Here is a 17,164-nt window from a genome sequence, read left to right as displayed (position 1 = left end):
ATGCCGCGGGATTACCAGGCCGACAAAGGTAACTGCCGGAAATGGGCGCCGCTCGGGACGCGGGGTATGGCAGCGCGGCGGAGGTTTCACGCTACGGGTCTGCCTGAGCAATTATGTAGAATGCGAGGGCAACAAATACGCCAGCACTCGGCTCTGTACAGCCGGGAACGATTACCGGGGCTTGGAAGGGGCAAAGTGCCGCTTAGTGCCTCGCTGATGTACCCAGGGGTGTGAGGAATTGCGGGGGTGGTTGTGTGGGCCTGCGCTCTGGGGTATGTGTGTATCTATCTATATATATATATCCGCTTTATTCTGCTCGGGGCTGATGCGCTCAGTTTATCCCCCCGAATGATAGGTCACTAGCGTGGTTAGTCCCGCTGTCTCCTGCCGCTCACCCCCTCCCGACACGCACCCCATTACTACCCCTAGGAGGCAGTGGATACTTGGCATCCGCTACTTTCCCCAGGCGGATTTTATTTACGGTAATGTCCCTCCCCCGCCTGGGCGCGTACACCGTCGGTTCTATAGTTATCCGTCTAGCTGGATCACCTACCCCCAGCCTGCTCCGCTTGCGTCAGTTGCTCTTCCCGGGGGTATTATAATGCAACCTGCAAGTATTTATATCACGTTCGGGGATAATTTGGTGATTTCCTGTTCTGCACACCGGCTGTGAACAGTGCTTCCGGTTCCCGGGTCACTTCCGGCAGCGGCGGGTGTCACATGACCTGAGCTGCCTCTTTGTACAGAGCGTTAGTAGTGTAGAAAGTGAACCAAATAACCAGAAAGGCCTGGAGGGCAAGAGGGGCAATTAGCCTCTTAAGGGGAAACTGCCTCTATTACTGATAATGGAATAAAAGATTCTAATTCTGTTTCTTGTTTTTGCCCCATAATGTTTTCAGGCGGCTGCATATCAGATATTTGTAGGAGTTCTCGCTTTATCTGAGCCCCAATCTACTAAACACCCCCACTCCTTATCATACCGTCTGTGGGAGACAATAGAATGGCTCAGTCTTAATCATCCTCCTGGACAGTCTGGCTAACTAGTCCTATGGAGGGGCAGACTTCATTATCATTGCTGTAAAGGATCGGCTGTGTGTGGTGCTTGAGCAGAGTCACCCAAAATATCCCCTGATGGGTAACAACGGTGGCGTGCAAATAGGCTACTGGGGCAAATTGAGAACCAAGGCTTTGTCACTGATGACATACATTACTGTATACAGTGCTGGGGGGGCTATTACTGTATACAGTGCTGGGGGGGCTATTACTGTATACAGTGCTGGGGGGGGCTATTACTGTTTAAAGTCTGTATACACTTTTCTGATCGCAGTCAGTGTTGGTTTTATTGTAGTAACTGCAGTTCCCATCATCCTTGCGTCTTTGGCTTCCAGGAGTTTTACTTCAGCTCCATAGTTACCCCGTTTGGTCTCTTCTGTGAGGCCGGTGGTCTGCGCTTTAAATGCTGTTTTTGTTGAATGCAGCTCTTTGCTATTGAGGATTCAGTAGTTAGGTGGGTTTTTAGAAGCCTTAGTGTCAGACGTCTCCCTTTCCCGCAGGCTGACGCGGCGGTGGGATAACAGGGTCTCTGGTATGTTGGGGGTCGGGGGTGCACTGAGGAGATGTCGGCGCATGCTCCCCGCTCAGATGCCTGGCTGTGCTGTTCGCTGTACCGATGGCCGCACGCTAACAGGTTTAAGGGACGCCCTGCTTCTTGTAGTAATATTTAGGACGCGTTCTGTGAATGGGAATAACATGGCCGTTACTGCCCCTTGCGACGACCTAACAGCCTTTATTATCTTTGCCTACAGAGAAATTCAAGACTTTCCTGCAGGAGTTTTATAAGGATGATGAGCTTGGAAAGAAGCACTTCAAGTATGGGGTTCAGCTGGTGAGTGTGAAGAGCGTCTGTATTTATATTTCCATCATCTTTCTTGCGATAAAGCAGATGTATATCTTTAGACAACGTTCTGATCGTATTGTGACTCCTAACCAGTCGAATGGCCATTCTACTTTGTCTTGTTCAGGCTAACGTTGCTCACAGGGAGCAGGTCGCCCTGTACATTGACCTCGATGACCTGGCGGAAGAGGACCCGGAGCTGGTCGACTCGATCTGCGAGAACGCCAGGAGATACACGAACCTCTTTGCCGACGCTGTCCAGGAACTGCTGCCTCAGTACAAGGAGAAAGAGGTGGGTTAAGGCGATGGGGAATCTCTCTAAAGGGGTCTGCATTAAATGCACATCTGACTGGGGGAATTTGTCCATCTAGTGATGTTGATGATCAGACACTGGAACGGTTCTAGATAAATGGGTACGTTTGGCTTGGTATCTGGCGAGCGCTGCTGTCAGACACTTGGTTGTAAACGTGTATGTAAGAGGTATTTAAACTTGATGGTTTGTGGTGTTTGCAGCTGGTGCTTAAAGACTCCTTGGACGTCTATATAGAACACAGACTGATGCTCGAGCAGCGAGGGAAAGACCCCAGTGAGCTTCGGGATGCGCACAACCAGTACCCTTCAGAGCTCATGCGCAGATTGTGAGTAACGTGTTTGATGCCTGATCTTCAAGCATAATGAAACTTTGTAGGAATGCATTTTATAAAAGAAATCCCCGTCAAACTATTTCACAGATCTTTAGATGTGCGTTTAGTATCTGCCCCCTCTCTAAGGCAGCATTTGATAATTGTGTGTCTCTCAATCAATACGGGGCTCTTTAATGTAAAAACGCCTCTTAGAATCGGGGGGAATGGATTGTTTAGCGTGTTCCGCAGTTTGTTTGTGTTCGTTGCACGTGATTGGATTCCTCCTCGTCAGAGACCGTGTCTGCTCTCTCTCCTCCTATATAGTGAGCTTTACTTCAAGGCCCCAAGCAGTGCCAAGGCCCGCGTGGTCAGGGATGTGAAAGCCGAGTCCATTGGCAAGCTGGTCACCGTTCGGGGCATCGTCACCAGGGTCACAGAGGTGAAGCCTATGATGGTGGTGGCAACTTACACTTGCGACCAGTGTGGTGCGGAGACCTATCAGCCGGTGAGTGATAAGGGAACCTGGTTTAGCTTTGAAATCTGCGGCTTCGTCGGTGTGGATAGCCGGCGTGTTAGCGAATAACTTTTTAGTTCAGACTTTGTAAAGTGTATTGTTTATATTCTGGGATAAAATGCAATTGTGTTCGACGCAGCGCGACTAATCCTCATTGATGCCTTATAGCCCAGAATTACCAAGGCACCAAACCTTTGTCAGATTTGTTTTTTTAATGCTTAAATGTAATTTTAGATTTTTTTTTTTTTTTTTTTTCTTCTATTTAAATGTATTCCCCCCCCCCCTCTAGATACAATCTCCAACCTTCATGCCTCTCATCATGTGTCCCAGCAAAGAGTGTCAGACAAACCGGTCCGGTGGCCGGCTCTACCTGCAGACCCGCGGCTCAAAGTTCATCAAGTTCCAGGAGCTGAAGATACAGGAGCATGTGAGTTACACAAATGAGACTTGGCGTATTGATTTAAAAAAACAAAAACATGGCGGCCCTTACGGTTTAGCTCCAGGAATCTTGGAGAGCGGTCAGGACCATGCGTTTAGTATGGATGAATAACCGAGGTCTCTCCTCTCCCCAGAGCGACCAGGTGCCAGTCGGTAATATTCCTCGCTGTATGACGGTGTTCGTGCGAGGGGAGAACACGCGTTTGGCACAACCTGGAGACCATGTTGGCATCACAGGAGTCTTCCTGCCCATGCTGAAGACCGGGTTCAGGCAGGTGGCGCAAGTAAGTGTGGGGGGGACTTCTGTCTGAGCTGGGCGGCCATGGCACGCGTTCATGCTAGTCTGTTAAACTGAGTATAACGGTGATCAGTGATTGTTTTATTACACTGATTTCATCCGTCCTTCAGGGACTACTCTCCGAAACGTACATGGAGGCTCATCGATTGGTGTTGATGAACAAGACGGAGGATGATGAGTTGGGAACAGAGGAACTGAGTGAAGAGGAGCTGCAGCAGATCACAGGTCCGGTGGAGTGATTATGGTTTTTGTTTATCTATCATCTATCAATCATAATCTATCAATCTATCTAATCTCCATACAGAGGAGGATTTCTATGAGAAGCTGGCAGCCTCCATCGCCCCTGAGATCTATGGCCACGAGGACGTGAAGAAGGCGCTCCTGCTTCTGCTAGTGGGTGGCGTTGACCACTCTCCCCGGGGCATGAAAATTAGAGGTTGGTGGACGTTTTTCAATTCAGCCTTTGACTTTTTGGGACTAAGCATGAAATATTCTGAATGTTCCATCATTTATTTCTCCAGGAAACATAAACATCTGCTTAATGGGAGATCCAGGAGTAGCCAAATCTCAGCTTCTGTCGTACATAGACCGTCTGGCGCCACGCAGTGAGTGTTGGGGGTTACTCTCTGTTCATTGCATGCCCACTACTTTATATAATTGGGACGAGACCTTCCTGTCATAATTTAATTTTTCTTATGGAATGCAGGGTATTGTCTGGAAGTATGTGTTAAACAGCAGTCTTCCCTCCACCTTTTAGGTCAGTACACCACGGGCCGCGGCTCCTCTGGGGTTGGTCTCACGGCCGCTGTGATGAAGGATTCGGTGACCGGAGAGATGACCCTGGAAGGTGGCGCGCTGGTTCTGGCAGATCAGGGTGTCTGCTGCATTGACGAGTTTGACAAGATGATGGACACTGACAGGACAGCCATTCACGAGGTCATGGAACAGCAGACCATCTCCATCGCCAAAGTAAGCGACGCGTTTGTGTCCTCCTTGCTTAAGACTTCATGTTTTTGGAGAACGCGTGATTTTGTGTTAACTTGGTCTCTTTTTCTCTGTCTTCAGGCTGGGATTATGACCACGCTGAACGCACGTTGCTCCATCCTCGCCGCCGCCAACCCTGCCTACGGAAGATACAACCCCAAGAAAACGGTGGAACAAAATATCCAACTTCCAGCGGCCCTGCTTTCCAGATTTGATCTACTGTGGCTTATCCAGGACAAGCCAGACAGGGACAATGACCTCAGGTGTGATTGGTTATTCTTGGTTTAGGTTGGCAATCTACTTGGTATTTAATCAACTGGCATAAGACTTGTTCTTGGCACTTATGGAGTCTATACCATGCCTGTCTGGACAAGTGCTGCACGTCCAGTGGGGATGGCCAGATGCCACAGTCTTAACCCTGTTTGGCTCACAAAGTACCTCTGTTCCCCTCTTGCACTCAGGCTTGCCCAGCACATTACCTATGTCCATCAGCACAGCAAACAGCCACCTTCTCAGTTCCAACCCATGGACATGAAACTCATGAGGTGAGTCCTCTCTCGGCTGCGGGTTCTTGTGGAGGTGCGGGGTGAGTGTTTGACCGTTGTGTTGACCGTGTCCTGCCCTCGTTCTCCAGGCGTTACATCACAATGTGCAAGCGCAAGCAGCCCGCCATACCAGAATCCCTGGCTGACTACCTAACGGCCGCCTACGTAGAGATGAGGAAGGAGGCGCGGACCAACAAGGACACCACTTTCACGTCCCCTCGAACCCTGCTGTCTGTCCTGAGGCTCTCCACGGCTCTGGTGAGTGAACGTCTCGTCCGGCTGGAAAGAGCGGAGACCGTCGCGTGCCGTTCCTCGAGCGCCTACTTCGCCGTTGCACCTTGTCCCGCGGGCTTCAAAGTGCTGTTCGTGCAGGTAGCTTTTCTGATGGACCTACTGTGTGGGCAGCACTTCCCAAGCCCGTTGCGACGCTTACGCGTGCGAGCCGTGCCCCCCGAGACCGGCTGGTGTTGACAGGCAGAGACAGGAGCAAGTGCTGGTGTGATCCTGAGAGCATTGCACTTGTCTCGGTCTGACAGTGTTGGCAAAACCCTGCAACGAAAAGGGCGCTGATTCTTCATACGGTAACATTTCTCTTATCCAAGGGCTCATGTAGCCTCAAAGTGAACGTTGCTGTGACTTCTCCTGGGTTGTCATTTATTGTGTCTAAGAAATTCTGTATACTTCTCTGGAACTGCTCTGACTGCTGCTCTCCTTGGAGATCTGGACAGACCTGTACTGACGCCCTTGGCGTTACGGGTATTAAGTTTAGACGGATAATTCTAAGCGCTGCGGAGGTGATACAGACCATGAGTTAAGCCGCCAGAAACATCCGCTGGCTCTGGAAACGATAAATATTCAGTTAAGCAAAGGAGGGCTGTGGGAACAAAGCACACCTAAAAGTCTGAGATTTAGGCATCACGAACTTAAACACACTCTAGACACCTGAGTGATACCTAAATCCTGGACCGTTGGGTGAGGGTTGAGGAGCGCTGATGGCTGAGTGACTGTCAGTCCTCCCCGGCTGTACCTGGAGCGAATTCCAAGGTTTGGAAGATGTGAATCTAAATACATGGAACATCGAGGAGTGGAATCCTTGTATGATTGCTCTAAAGAGTCTTGTACTTCCGGCCCCGTCTGTGTAACGCTCGCTTTGTCGCCCTCGCCAGGCCCGGCTGCGTCTGGAGGATGTCGTAGAAAAGGAGGATGTGAACGAGGCCATGAGGCTGATGGAGATGTCCAAAGACTCTCTGCTAGGGGACAGAGGGCAGACAACCAGGTAATGCTGTTTGCCAGAGTCCCTTAACTATGGGCCGATGGTCCTTTACGACTTCCTGGTGGGTCAGGTCACCTGCCAGGCTAATAAAGCTGTGCGCGTGGCTAAGGTAGCGTCTCTCACCCACCCCCTTTGCCGTCTCTCACCAGGACGCAGCGGCCGGCTGACGTCATCTTTGCCACGATCCGTGAAATGGTCCCGGAGAAGGGTGCCCGGAGCGTGAAGTTCTCGGAAGCGGAGCAGCGCTGCGTGTCCAAAGGCTTCACGCCGGCACAGTTTGAGGCCGCCTTGGAAGAATACGAGGAACTCAACGTGTGGCTGGTAAACCAAGCCCGCACCAAGATCACCTTCGTCTAGCACTCGCTGCACTCTACACGCTGGCCCTCGGATGTTCTCTGTCCTCGCACGCTAAGCTCTCTCCGGTGTACGGCGTTCCACACGCTCTGCTGCATGGAGGTTCATGCGAAGAAACAAGTTTTATTGTAATTTCCGCGTATTTGGGGTAAAACCCTGGACTAGTACTGCCCCTCGCCCTATAAATCATTCCTGGATACGGGACGTCGTAGATCAGGGATTTTTGACTTTTTGTAGCTCAATAAAGACTCTTTATTAGTAAAAAAAACCTTCATGTATTTTCTTTTAGGTTACTCCGAAGCCAGTGTTTTGCACCAAAATGGTCTTCCTTTTGAATGCCTAAATCTTAACCCCTTAATGACAGCAGCGCCTGAGCGCATGCACGGGAGCATCGCGTGTTTAAATGTTCAGAGCCGCCATCGATTTCCAGCCTTACCCTTTGGCTTTCTTCAGGGAGCCTTTTGCAAGGGTGACATCATAGGGGGGCAAATCGGTCGTACAGAGTCAAAGGGCGGGAAGATGGGATTCTATAGATTGATATTTAATATTTTTTGTTGTAACGGACGGCTAATACAGCAAGCAAAGTTTTTAATATTTTAGCTGCCAGATCAAAAAGCGATAAATTGTGGCTTCTAATTAAACGATGATCAGGTTTGTCTTGGTGGGAGCACCAGCCGGAGATACAGAAGTGTCGGTTACGGGGTACGGTCATAAAATCCTCACGCATGCAGATCTTACTCTATGGGTAACGGCCGCTTACTCTGAGCTTGTGCCGCCCGGCTGTGAAATAAACACCAGATGGTGGTGCCGCCCGCCCCCCCCCCCCCCCCCCCAAAAAAAGTGTTTAAAGTGAATGTTTTGTAAAACTTAGCATTTTTTGCTTTTAGACTTTCTTGCCTCTAGTAATGAGTGCCCAGGGTCAGCCGCATTGGTGTAACTGCTACGTGTTTAGTGTATTCCTCCTGTGGCCCCCCGAACACATGGATTACATTCATGGCCCGCTGGAGGCGGAACGAGAACTTCTCCTTCTTCCCGGGCGGATAACTAAGTACACGGCGAGTAAAATTACGAACTCTCCTACTTCAAAGTAAAAGCCGTGGTGGTGCTCCGAATGAATCCCCTTAAGTGCATGAATGAAAAAAAGGCGATGAATTCTGAGAGAACAGCTACGGCTTTTACTCTGAAGGACCTTTATGAGTTGTAACTGATGTGTATTTTGTTCCTGGAGTGCTGGCTCTGTTGATCCCTGCTGAAGTGCCCATTGAGGCTTTTGGTTAATAAATGAGGACTGAGCTGGCAATGATTTGATTGGGTTTATAAATAAACTACTGCATTGAGTGTTTGGATTTTTTTTGGGGTGTGTTGGGTGCTATGGTACCTGCCAGCAGTTTTATTTCCTTTGCAGGCAGTGGTTATCTTTCTGCCCTGCTCTAGCTTGCTGCCGTAGGACACTTTCCCCTCCTTAGCGGTCAGTCTGCCCAAGCATAAAAGTGTCGGTCAGCATCAAGCCTGTAACTACCTGGCCTCCCTTCTGTAGCCAAAGCCAAGTATTTTTCTTTTCTATGTTTGGTCACTCATGGAGTGTGAGCTCTGTCAGTACATGGAGCTCGCCTTCAGCAACCCCTCCTCACCCACCGGGCAGAAGACGAGGTCCCGGGCGTGGTTTGGGGGGGAAGTTCTTCAGGCAGGGGCCGCTCGCCAGGCTTTTCTCCTCTGGACGCCCCCCCTGCTGTTTGAACTTGACCTTCCCTCCCGTGTCTGTCCTTTCGGTGCTCGCGTCGGCCTTATCTTAGAGATCCCAGGGGCACCGCTTTTACCGTTCAATGTATTACTTCCTCTACAGAGGGAGGTTTTTTTTTTTGTCAGCGTTAAACTTTTAGTTTAAATGTTTAATACCGACATGATGGGGGAGGGGATAATCATGCAGAGCCAAAGAACAGGAAGGTAAGACGGCTGCTCCCACATAAAGTGGGGGGATTGCTAAAGCGGGGAGGACAGACTTTGAAATCAACAGGGAGTTTAACTTGTATACCTGTGGAAGCTCAACTTAGACAAAGCACCAGTTGAACTTACCCAGCACCATTGTTTAGTGCATGTTCTCCTAGGTCTATCCCCAGTATTACAGCACTAGAAAGAAATGGGGTTGGAGTTTCTTTAGCCGCGAACAGCAGGTGCCAGCTGGGGAGGAATAAACCTGGCCTCCGGATTTACGTTTGGTTGGCGCACTTCCCATGGGGAGGATTAAACCCGGCTTCCGGATTTACGTTTGGTTGGCGCACTTCCCATGGGGAGGATTAAACCCGGCCTCCAGATTTACGTTTGGTTGGCGCATTTCCCATCCCACCCCCCCGCTTCCTGTCTCTTAAAACGCACATGTCACGGACCGTGGTGGTGAATACACTTTATTTCCTACGGAAGGATTTCTAGAAAACGTTTTCCAAGTTCGTTCACGCGGCCTTAGAACGGAGACTTTAGAAGAAGAGGCCCCTCATCCGCCGGCCAATGCCCTGGCGGTCGTAAAGAATGTTGAACTTGTTGACAAACTGGTTCATGGTGTTGCAGGTCTTGGTGATGGTTCCCAGGTATGACATCAGACCCACGTCATTACATTGCTGCAGGGAAGGGGGAAGAGTTAACTGGCGATATGCGAGAGAGGAGGGGGGGGAGTCGTAGGGTAGATCCAGCGAGGGAAAGAAATGGAACCAAGGAGGAGATACAAATGTTAAGCCATAAAGCCAATAAACTCACATCGTAGAAGTCGGTCTTGAACTTATCAGTGCTGAGGACGGGAAGGCAGTGACAGAGCGCCGAGGCCTCCCGCAGAATCTCGTGATTAAAGGGCACCTCTCCTACGAAGAGGGAGAGAGGATCATGGTCCGGACACCTAACGCAGAGCCGAGGCCGGGAGCCGGCCAACATTCACCGCTCGCGTTCTTACCTGCCTCGGCCGACCGGACGTACTCCAGGATGAGGCGAACCCGGCTGTGCAGCATCTTGATGGCGCTGTGTTGGGCGATGAGATGCTCGGCCACTAAGAGGGAGAGACAGAGTGAGGGGACAGTCTAAACCTTCGCATCCTCTCCGCTCGGCTCGCGGTGTCCGTCTCTCACCTGTGGAATTCTCCCCGCTTCCGGTTGAGGTCATTCGGGCCACATGGTCCACCCCGATTCTCTCCGCTTCCTCGGTGGCCAAGGTGTACGGGAGCTCAGCCAGCAGCATGGTGGCCTGCGAGGGGCAGGAAGCGTTTGCAATGCGGTTAAAGGTGAACAGGAACTACGGCTACTAAATCAGGGAACTCAGACTCAATCAGGGTGACTTTATACCTCACATGTCAGCCTACCGCCAGCACTCGATATTCACAAACACACTTACCTCTCCGTTTACAATATCAATCACCGACTCGTACACACTGACGGGGAGCTGCCGAATAAGAGACACGGTCAATGAAGGGGCAGAAGGGGAGTTTTCACGTATTTATTACCCAGCAGGGGAACTTACGTCCGTGTGCTTTGTCATGGGGTTGAGCTTCAGAAAGAGCGGGGACTCTATGATTTCACAGACCTGGGGAGGAATAAACAGTAGCTTGGCCTGAGCTTTATGTGGGGGGGGGAAAAAAAAAAAAAAAAAAGGCACCCTCCAACACACCAACCCAACTAAACAATTTCCATGATGTATTCTGTCCCCTTTAAACAGGAATTGCCCCGCAAAACCCCATATCCCCCGCTCACACTCCAGTACCTGTTTGTGGACGTGGATGTCCGATGGGTCCGGGGGGCCTCCGGTCGTATACCAGCCCAGAAACTCCATTTCTTTAAACACCTGCTTAACTGGAGAAAGGAGTCACGGTTACCCGCAGCCACGGCTTGGGCTCCAGTACCCCCAGTTACTGCACCCCCCACCCCCCCGTTCTGAATAGATACCCAGCACAAGCACTTCCACCAAAATGACTCCCCATAGCCACAGTACTTCCTCCCCACCCCTCGATGCATCCCGTACTCACACTGCTCCTCCTTTGTGTAGTAATACTCTTTGTTGATGGTGATCTTGTCGTCGGTGATCTGCGACAGGAGCTCAAAGGAGTTCATCACCTCGATGTTCCTGCCTTCCTGCTTCCCAATAAGAGCCCCGATTACTGGAGAACCAATGAGATGGAGACACATTGAGAGGGACAGCCAAGAGAAGGAGCGAAAGCCGCGAGTTAAAGGGCACCGGGAGGGTCAGTGGCCAAGACACGATCATTCCACAGCCTCACCAAGAACCCGTAACTCCAACAGCGAGGGGCACAACGGCGAGGATTTAAGATCCGATGCAGGAGACCTCGTCCCGGGTACACGAAGGAGGAGAGATTATGGCGCGCTCTCACCTTGCACAGGACGCCCTTCTTGAGACCTCATCCGGATCCAGTGGTCGGAGATGTTAAGGATGACAAGAGGATGAAGAGCCACGACCACGCTCCCCGTGACACCTTGGGCCATCACGGTCGGGAGGGCTAGAAGAAGAAAAAAAAAGAGAGGTAAGAGTTAGTGATTCCCGTATGGCAGCAATTATTCATGTTTGGAGGCAGCATTAGACATTACAAGAGACAACCCCCACCTGACCTGTCAATCCACTGAGGACAGACTACAACATATCCGTGTTACAGATTATTAGTCATTTGTATACTGTAATATGCCCTCTTATTCCTCCCCATTAGGTTATCGTTTACCCATGTGCGAGGCTAATTTTTATGGGTCATCTTCCGTGATTTTGAAGCAAACGCAATCAATGAATTCGGCCTGTGAGAGTCAAAATAAATAAATATCGGATCGAAGCAGGAAAAAAACCACCAGAAAAAACGATGTATTCCAAGAAAATATTTTATTCAGACGCCTGCTGGGGTCTCCGATAATAAAATGGAGCGCTGGGTGGCAGCGACCAGCAGTGACCGAGATAAGCCACTTGACAGTAATTACACAATACAAATACACTAAGGAAGGCTGCAATGTGTGTGAGGCCCCCCAATAAATATGCTGATTGGGGTAATCAGCCTGCCTATACCCCGGCCAGTGCGGAAGTGATATGGTCAGTGTGCCCGGGAAGCTGTATACAGTCATAGTGACGCTGACAGCAGACATGCAGTGATGTCTGGGATACAGGACCTGCTCCGGCACCTCAGGGGAGGGCTTAACTTGCAAAGACCACCGCCGCCAAACCAAAACATACCCGCCCCCTTTCATAAGAATGCACAAACCTTACACTTACTCCACTGTCCCCTCGGGCTACAATAAGGCTAAATGTAGTGGACAGTCCTGAAACGCGTCCTAAAGCAATCACAATTCACAACAAGGGCGCCGTTCTAGTTTTTGCAGGAATAATAAATTCCCTCCTCTGTCACGCATCATAATCACGTCACTCACCGGTCGCATCCACGTCCACTTCCATCCCGCTACCGTTTGAAGCGGCAGCAGAGTCCGCCGCACCAGCATTCGCCGCCATCTTGCTACACCCGGCGGCGCCTCTACCTCAATGCGCACGCGTGGAAGAGCTCAGGGGGGGTCGCTGGCTTACTGCGCATGTGCGGGGAAAAGCTGCCCGCCACCAGGCGCACAATGATGACGCAACGATATTCGCCGTCAATAAGTGCGGCGCGCAGGCGCGGCGGCTGTTTTTATGGGAGCGTTATCGGATTCCCCCCGCAAATTTAACCCCTGATAGCGGGGAGTTTAAAGAGATGTGGGCGGGATATGCACGTCTGTGGACGGCTTCCCTATATAAAGGCTCAGTCTGGGGCTGTCAGGTGCCGGTGTTATGAAGCAATGAGGGGGCCTTCTCTGGGAAATAGCAACTTAATGGATGCAGGATGCAGGATGCAGGATGCAGGATGCAGGATGCAGGATGCAGGATGCAGGATGCAGGATGCAGTATGCAGGTCTCCGTGGCTGCATAGTGATTCCAAACAAACTAAAAGGAGCCCGTAGCCATGATATGTATGTGGTACAGCGCTATGGACTATGATGGCGCTATATATATATATATCAAATGGCCACGTAGGTACTGGCTCGCCATTTTTGGAGGGGGTCTGCTCTGTCCCTTTTTAAAAAGCTTTATAATCTTTAAGACCAGCAGAGCACCCGGCCTGATGTGGTATAAGGCTGAGCCTTTGAAGGTATCGAAGAGATGTCCTCTTGCGTTAAAGCACTGCGGTGCTCCGCAGATGTGGCCCTCTGGAAAGAGCTAATATAAATCTAAGCTTAAGGAGGCAAACGCATTGTTAGATGCTCCCAAAACACGTTTTTTTTAGATATAAAAGCAAACATGAAAAATAATTGGGCAAAAGGCAGAAGAAGGTAATCATTCTTTATTGTTTTATATAGCGCCGTTATGTACAACAGGGCGTCGCGAGTGCGTAATATAACAATTCTGATCTACAGAAACAAAATGCGAGGTTAACAAGAGGTTAAAGTGCCGCTCGTTGCGATGAGCCGGCCACATAAGCGTATCCCAACGTAAATGCTGTCTGATAGCAGAAGGGCCAGGAAAGGTGAGATAGGTGGGAGTTCATTTAGTTGATGGGCATCCCTAAAGAAGTGGGTATTAAGAGATTTTTTTAAAGCAAGGGGAGAATCCGATTAAGCTGGGGAAGGATTTTTAAATGGAATCCGAAAGCATACAGATAATGAAGAGAGAGCGGAGAGGCGAAAGGAAGGAATGTAAGGGGGAGAGAGACGGGTAGGAGGGACACCTAAGATAGAGTTACAGTGGTCAAGATGTGAGATAATGAGGGCGTTTTGCATTAGGAAGTGGTGAATGCGGGCAATGTTTTTAAGAAGTTTTTAAAAACTGGATGTGAGAGGTGAATGAGAAGTTAGGGTCGAGGGTGACACAGAGGCAGCGAGTGTTTGGGGATGAGGTGCTGGTTTAAGGGGAAAAAAAAATGAAGAAATGTTAGGTGAGAGAACATTCAGTTTTGGAGAGACTGGGATTTAGGAACTGTGCGGACATCCATGTAGAAACGGAGGTAAAGCAGTGAGTGGCGTGATCTAAGAGGGAGAGAGTGATCATGGGAGGATTATTATTGCTTTATATAGCGCCATCATATTCAGCAGCGCTGTGCAATGGTTAAACAGGACATGGCAAATGGTGTAAACATAACAGTCTAGAGGATAGGTAGAGCTGAGTGTCCTAGGCATTGATGTGGTACTGAAAGTCCAAGGACTCCTGGAGGGGACTAAGTGCCAGCCTCCTTCCTACAGATTATGGGCCCTGGTATGGAGTGCCACGTTTCCCAAAGTACCAGAGGCTCCAACGACTGTGGAGCTCGTACACAGATTTGGGGCGCCTGCATTTTGGGAGGAGGTTTATGTGTATGGTGTTACTCTCAATCGGGTCAGGACTTACAGGACAGAGACCTCTATGGCCAGTTTGTGCACCTGGATCTGATATCCAGCGGGTTTCAGCCAGAAGTCAGGAAGCCGGCCATGTTTTGTTTACCATCCTCCCCACAGACTACAATAGCGACCCGCTACTGGGCTGAGTGCAAATACTGAGCCGTGTGCAAAGGGGGACCTGATGGAGAACTGTGTGTGTGGCTTGCTGGGTTTTTTGTATGTAAATTACTAGACCAGTAAGTCATTGGGAGTTAGGAAATCAATGGAAACAATTTTAAAGGAAATCATTGTTAAATATCTCAATGTAAATGGTATAAGAACCAACATGGCTTCCCTGCAGTGATATCTTGTCCTTGTCCTTCGACTGGGTAACTAGAATAATAGAGAAGAGGGGAGCGGTAGCTATTGGCTATCTAGATTTCAGTTAGGCATTTCACACCGTCCCTCGTAGAAGACTCATTTATAATAGGATGTATAATGATTTTATTAAATTAGAAGAATGGTCTAGAGTGTGGCGGCTGCAGTTTAACATTGATAAATGTAAAATAATGCATTTGGGGCATAAAAATCCGAAGGCAAAATATAGCAATGGGGATAATGGGCTATTGGAGACAGCAAAAAAGAGAGATTTATGAGTAATTATAAGAAGTGAATGCAATAAAGTATCAGAAAAAGTAAGCAGGGTGCTGGGTGTACAATGAGAGGCATTAGTAGCAGGAAGAGGGAGGGGGTTCTGTAACTTTACAGATCGCTAATTCGAGTCACTGACTCGATTAAAAGATACCACTTCTGGATTGTATTTGGCAAGATGATCTTAAATCCCAGGTACAATTTTATAACTAGACACTAGAAAATGGGTTTATAGATTAAATTGTAATTTAAAAAAAAAAAATATAAAATAACAAAGGTATGTTGTAAAATAAACTGTTGTTTTAAATGCTTCACTGTTACCTAAATATCTGTAAACGTTACAGTCACATAAAAGGTTTACACAAATGTGACAAATATTGGGAGGTATCCAAGGAGCCATGCCGTTCAACTGTATCTGTTCCACGGTATACACCCATCAGCCATAACATTATCACCACCTGCCTAATATTGTTTAGGTCCCCCTTTTGCCGCCAAAACAGCCCTGACCCGTCGAGGCACGGACTCCACTAGACCTTTGAAGCTGTGCTGTGGTATCCGGCACCGAGACATTGGCAGCAGATCCTGTAAGTTGTGAGGTGCGGCCTCCATGGATGGATCCCGGTGCCGCGTGTTCTCCAGCGACGCACCCGGCCATCCACGTGATGTAAAAGAAAACGTGATTCATCACACCGGCCACCTGCTTCCATTGCTCCGTGGTTCTGTTCTTATGCTCACGAGCCCATTGTAGGCGCTTTTGGCAGTGGGCAGGGGCCAGCATGGGCACCCTGACTGCGTTGCTCTGTGTGTTATGACATCAGAACCAGCGTAAACTTTTGCAGCAATTTGAGCTCCAGTAGCTTGTTGGATTTCACCACACGGCCAGTCATCGCGTGTATCAGTGAGCCTTGGCCGCCCATGACCCTGCCGCTGGTTCACCACTTTTCCTTCCTTGGACCATGTTTGACCCGGAACACCCCACAAGAGCTGCAGTTTTGGAGATGCTCTGACCCGGTCGCCTCGCCGTCACAATTTGGCCCTCGTCAAAGCCTCTCAGATCCTTACGCTTAACCACTTTTCCTGCTTCTAACGCATCGGCTTTGTTCATTTGACAAAATGTTCTCTCGCTGCCTAATGTATCCCACCCAGTGACAGGCGCCATGATAACCAGATTATCCGTGTTATTCCCTTCACCCGTCAGCGCTCATAATGTTATGGCTGATCGGTGTATACTGTACAGATATTTACGTGTTATAAAAGTCTGGCTTAACTCCTGTGTTAGCTACACGGAGTTATAAATCTGACCGATTTAGCAACGTAACAGTTTCTGCAGATCATGCCTAGCCCTAGCTAACCACATCGCAACATCTTTGCATACTGTATAGGCAAAACCCCCCCCCAGCGAAATAGTGAAGGAAAACAAAGCCGCGGGGTGCGGTGAAGTCAGACGTGTATGTGTTTGTGCCTCGATAAGACATAATATGTGCGGTGGTTTTGTACTCTTATTAAAACTTAGAAGACAGTTATCACACTTAAATAACGACGCTATCTTCCTACACCATTTCCGGTTAACAGCTTTGATTGAGTGACACCATTTAATGCCTGTGACGATCATAAATAGGGGCAGTGGGGTCTGACTACCTATACTGGTACAATATTCAGTATACCTTATACAATGAAGTAAAGGATAGTAGTGCTAGTAGCCATGGCAGACCGACGCCATCCAGAGTCTCTGGGTAAAAGTACAGTAAATACTGATCCCCCTCACATAATTTTTTTTGTACAGGTTTTAGTACCTACAGGAGAAGGGTAATTAGGCAAATATGTTCCCCCATGGGTCGCAGTAGCATCACTGTGTATGCCAAACAGCACATGATGGTCAAACGTGTTTGTGGAGGCCAATGTCTGCTAAGCATTGAATCTCAGAGGAGACTTCTTTGATACATGGCCGCCTTAATGTGCATGTGCGCTCCAGCTCTGGGCCCAAGGCCCCTCTGTCCCCTCGGTCACTCGGTTCGGCGTTATGGTTTCAATTCATAGATTCACTCTGCATTAAGAAGGGCCAAACCCAGTGAGCTTCTGCTGTATCACGGTATGCAGGGCCGGCCCGACAATGGAGCCGAGTGGGGCAACCGCTCCAGGCGGCACTTTTGAAGGAGCGGCACTTTGCCGCCCCAAGCCCTTTTTTTTAAAAAAAAAAGCGAAAGAGAGAAAAGGGGCGCCGAGTGGTTTTCGCTTACCAAGCTG

At 49.4% G+C, this 17,164-nt stretch overlaps 2 protein-coding genes across 2 annotated transcripts; one reads left to right on the top strand and one right to left on the bottom strand.

The window, feature by feature from the left end:
* On the top strand, positions 1–6,926 carry LOC149275384 (DNA replication licensing factor mcm7). Its single transcript, XM_089504811.1, has 16 exons — positions 1–28; positions 1,806–1,885; positions 2,022–2,186; positions 2,408–2,532; positions 2,842–3,022; positions 3,321–3,458; positions 3,604–3,753; positions 3,878–3,992; positions 4,072–4,203; positions 4,289–4,372; positions 4,525–4,736; positions 4,833–5,014; positions 5,213–5,296; positions 5,386–5,554; positions 6,463–6,572; positions 6,719–6,926. Exons 1-16 carry the CDS (start codon positions 1–3, stop codon positions 6,924–6,926), a joined length of 2,163 nt encoding a protein of 720 aa, XP_089360937.1.
* Positions 6,927–9,394: 2,468 nt separating this feature from the next.
* On the bottom strand, positions 9,395–12,398 carry LOC149275383 (COP9 signalosome complex subunit 6). Its single transcript, XM_089504810.1, has 10 exons — positions 12,320–12,398; positions 11,287–11,412; positions 10,924–11,055; positions 10,662–10,750; positions 10,422–10,484; positions 10,296–10,343; positions 10,034–10,148; positions 9,862–9,954; positions 9,672–9,772; positions 9,395–9,535 (listed from the first exon to the last, which is right to left on the bottom strand). The coding sequence occupies exons 1-10, from the start codon at positions 12,396–12,398 to the stop codon at positions 9,395–9,397; spliced, it is 987 nt and encodes a 328-aa protein (XP_089360936.1).
* Between the last annotated feature and the right edge of the window lie 4,766 nt (positions 12,399–17,164).

The sequence above is a fragment of the Sceloporus occidentalis genome, unplaced genomic scaffold (assembly GCF_023333645.1).
Source record: "Sceloporus occidentalis isolate IW3139 unplaced genomic scaffold, rSceOcc1.0.p SCAF_292, whole genome shotgun sequence".
Taxonomy (NCBI): Eukaryota; Metazoa; Chordata; class Lepidosauria; order Squamata; family Phrynosomatidae; genus Sceloporus; species Sceloporus occidentalis.
Note: the sequence above shows the minus strand (reverse complement) of the source record. Positions and strands in the feature narration are given on the sequence as shown.

Excerpts from the sequence above, each read along its gene's own strand:
- LOC149275384 (XM_089504811.1), top strand. The coding sequence starts at position 1 with ATGCCGCGGGATTACCAGGCCGACAAAG. Across the intron at positions 2,533-2,841 it reads TCAGAGCTCATGCGCAGATT|TGAGCTTTACTTCAAGGCCC; the intron begins GTGAGTAACGTG and ends CCTCCTATATAG. Across the intron at positions 6,573-6,718 it reads GACAGAGGGCAGACAACCAG|GACGCAGCGGCCGGCTGACG; the intron begins GTAATGCTGTTT and ends GTCTCTCACCAG.
- LOC149275383 (XM_089504810.1), bottom strand. The coding sequence starts at position 12,398 with ATGGCGGCGAATGCTGGTGCGGCGGACTCTGCTGCCGCTTCAAACGGT. Across the intron at positions 10,485-10,661 it reads ACATCCACGTCCACAAACAG|GTCTGTGAAATCATAGAGTC; the intron begins GTACTGGAGTGT and ends ATTCCTCCCCAG. Across the intron at positions 9,536-9,671 it reads TCAAGACCGACTTCTACGAT|CAATGTAATGACGTGGGTCT; the intron begins GTGAGTTTATTG and ends CCTTCCCTGCAG.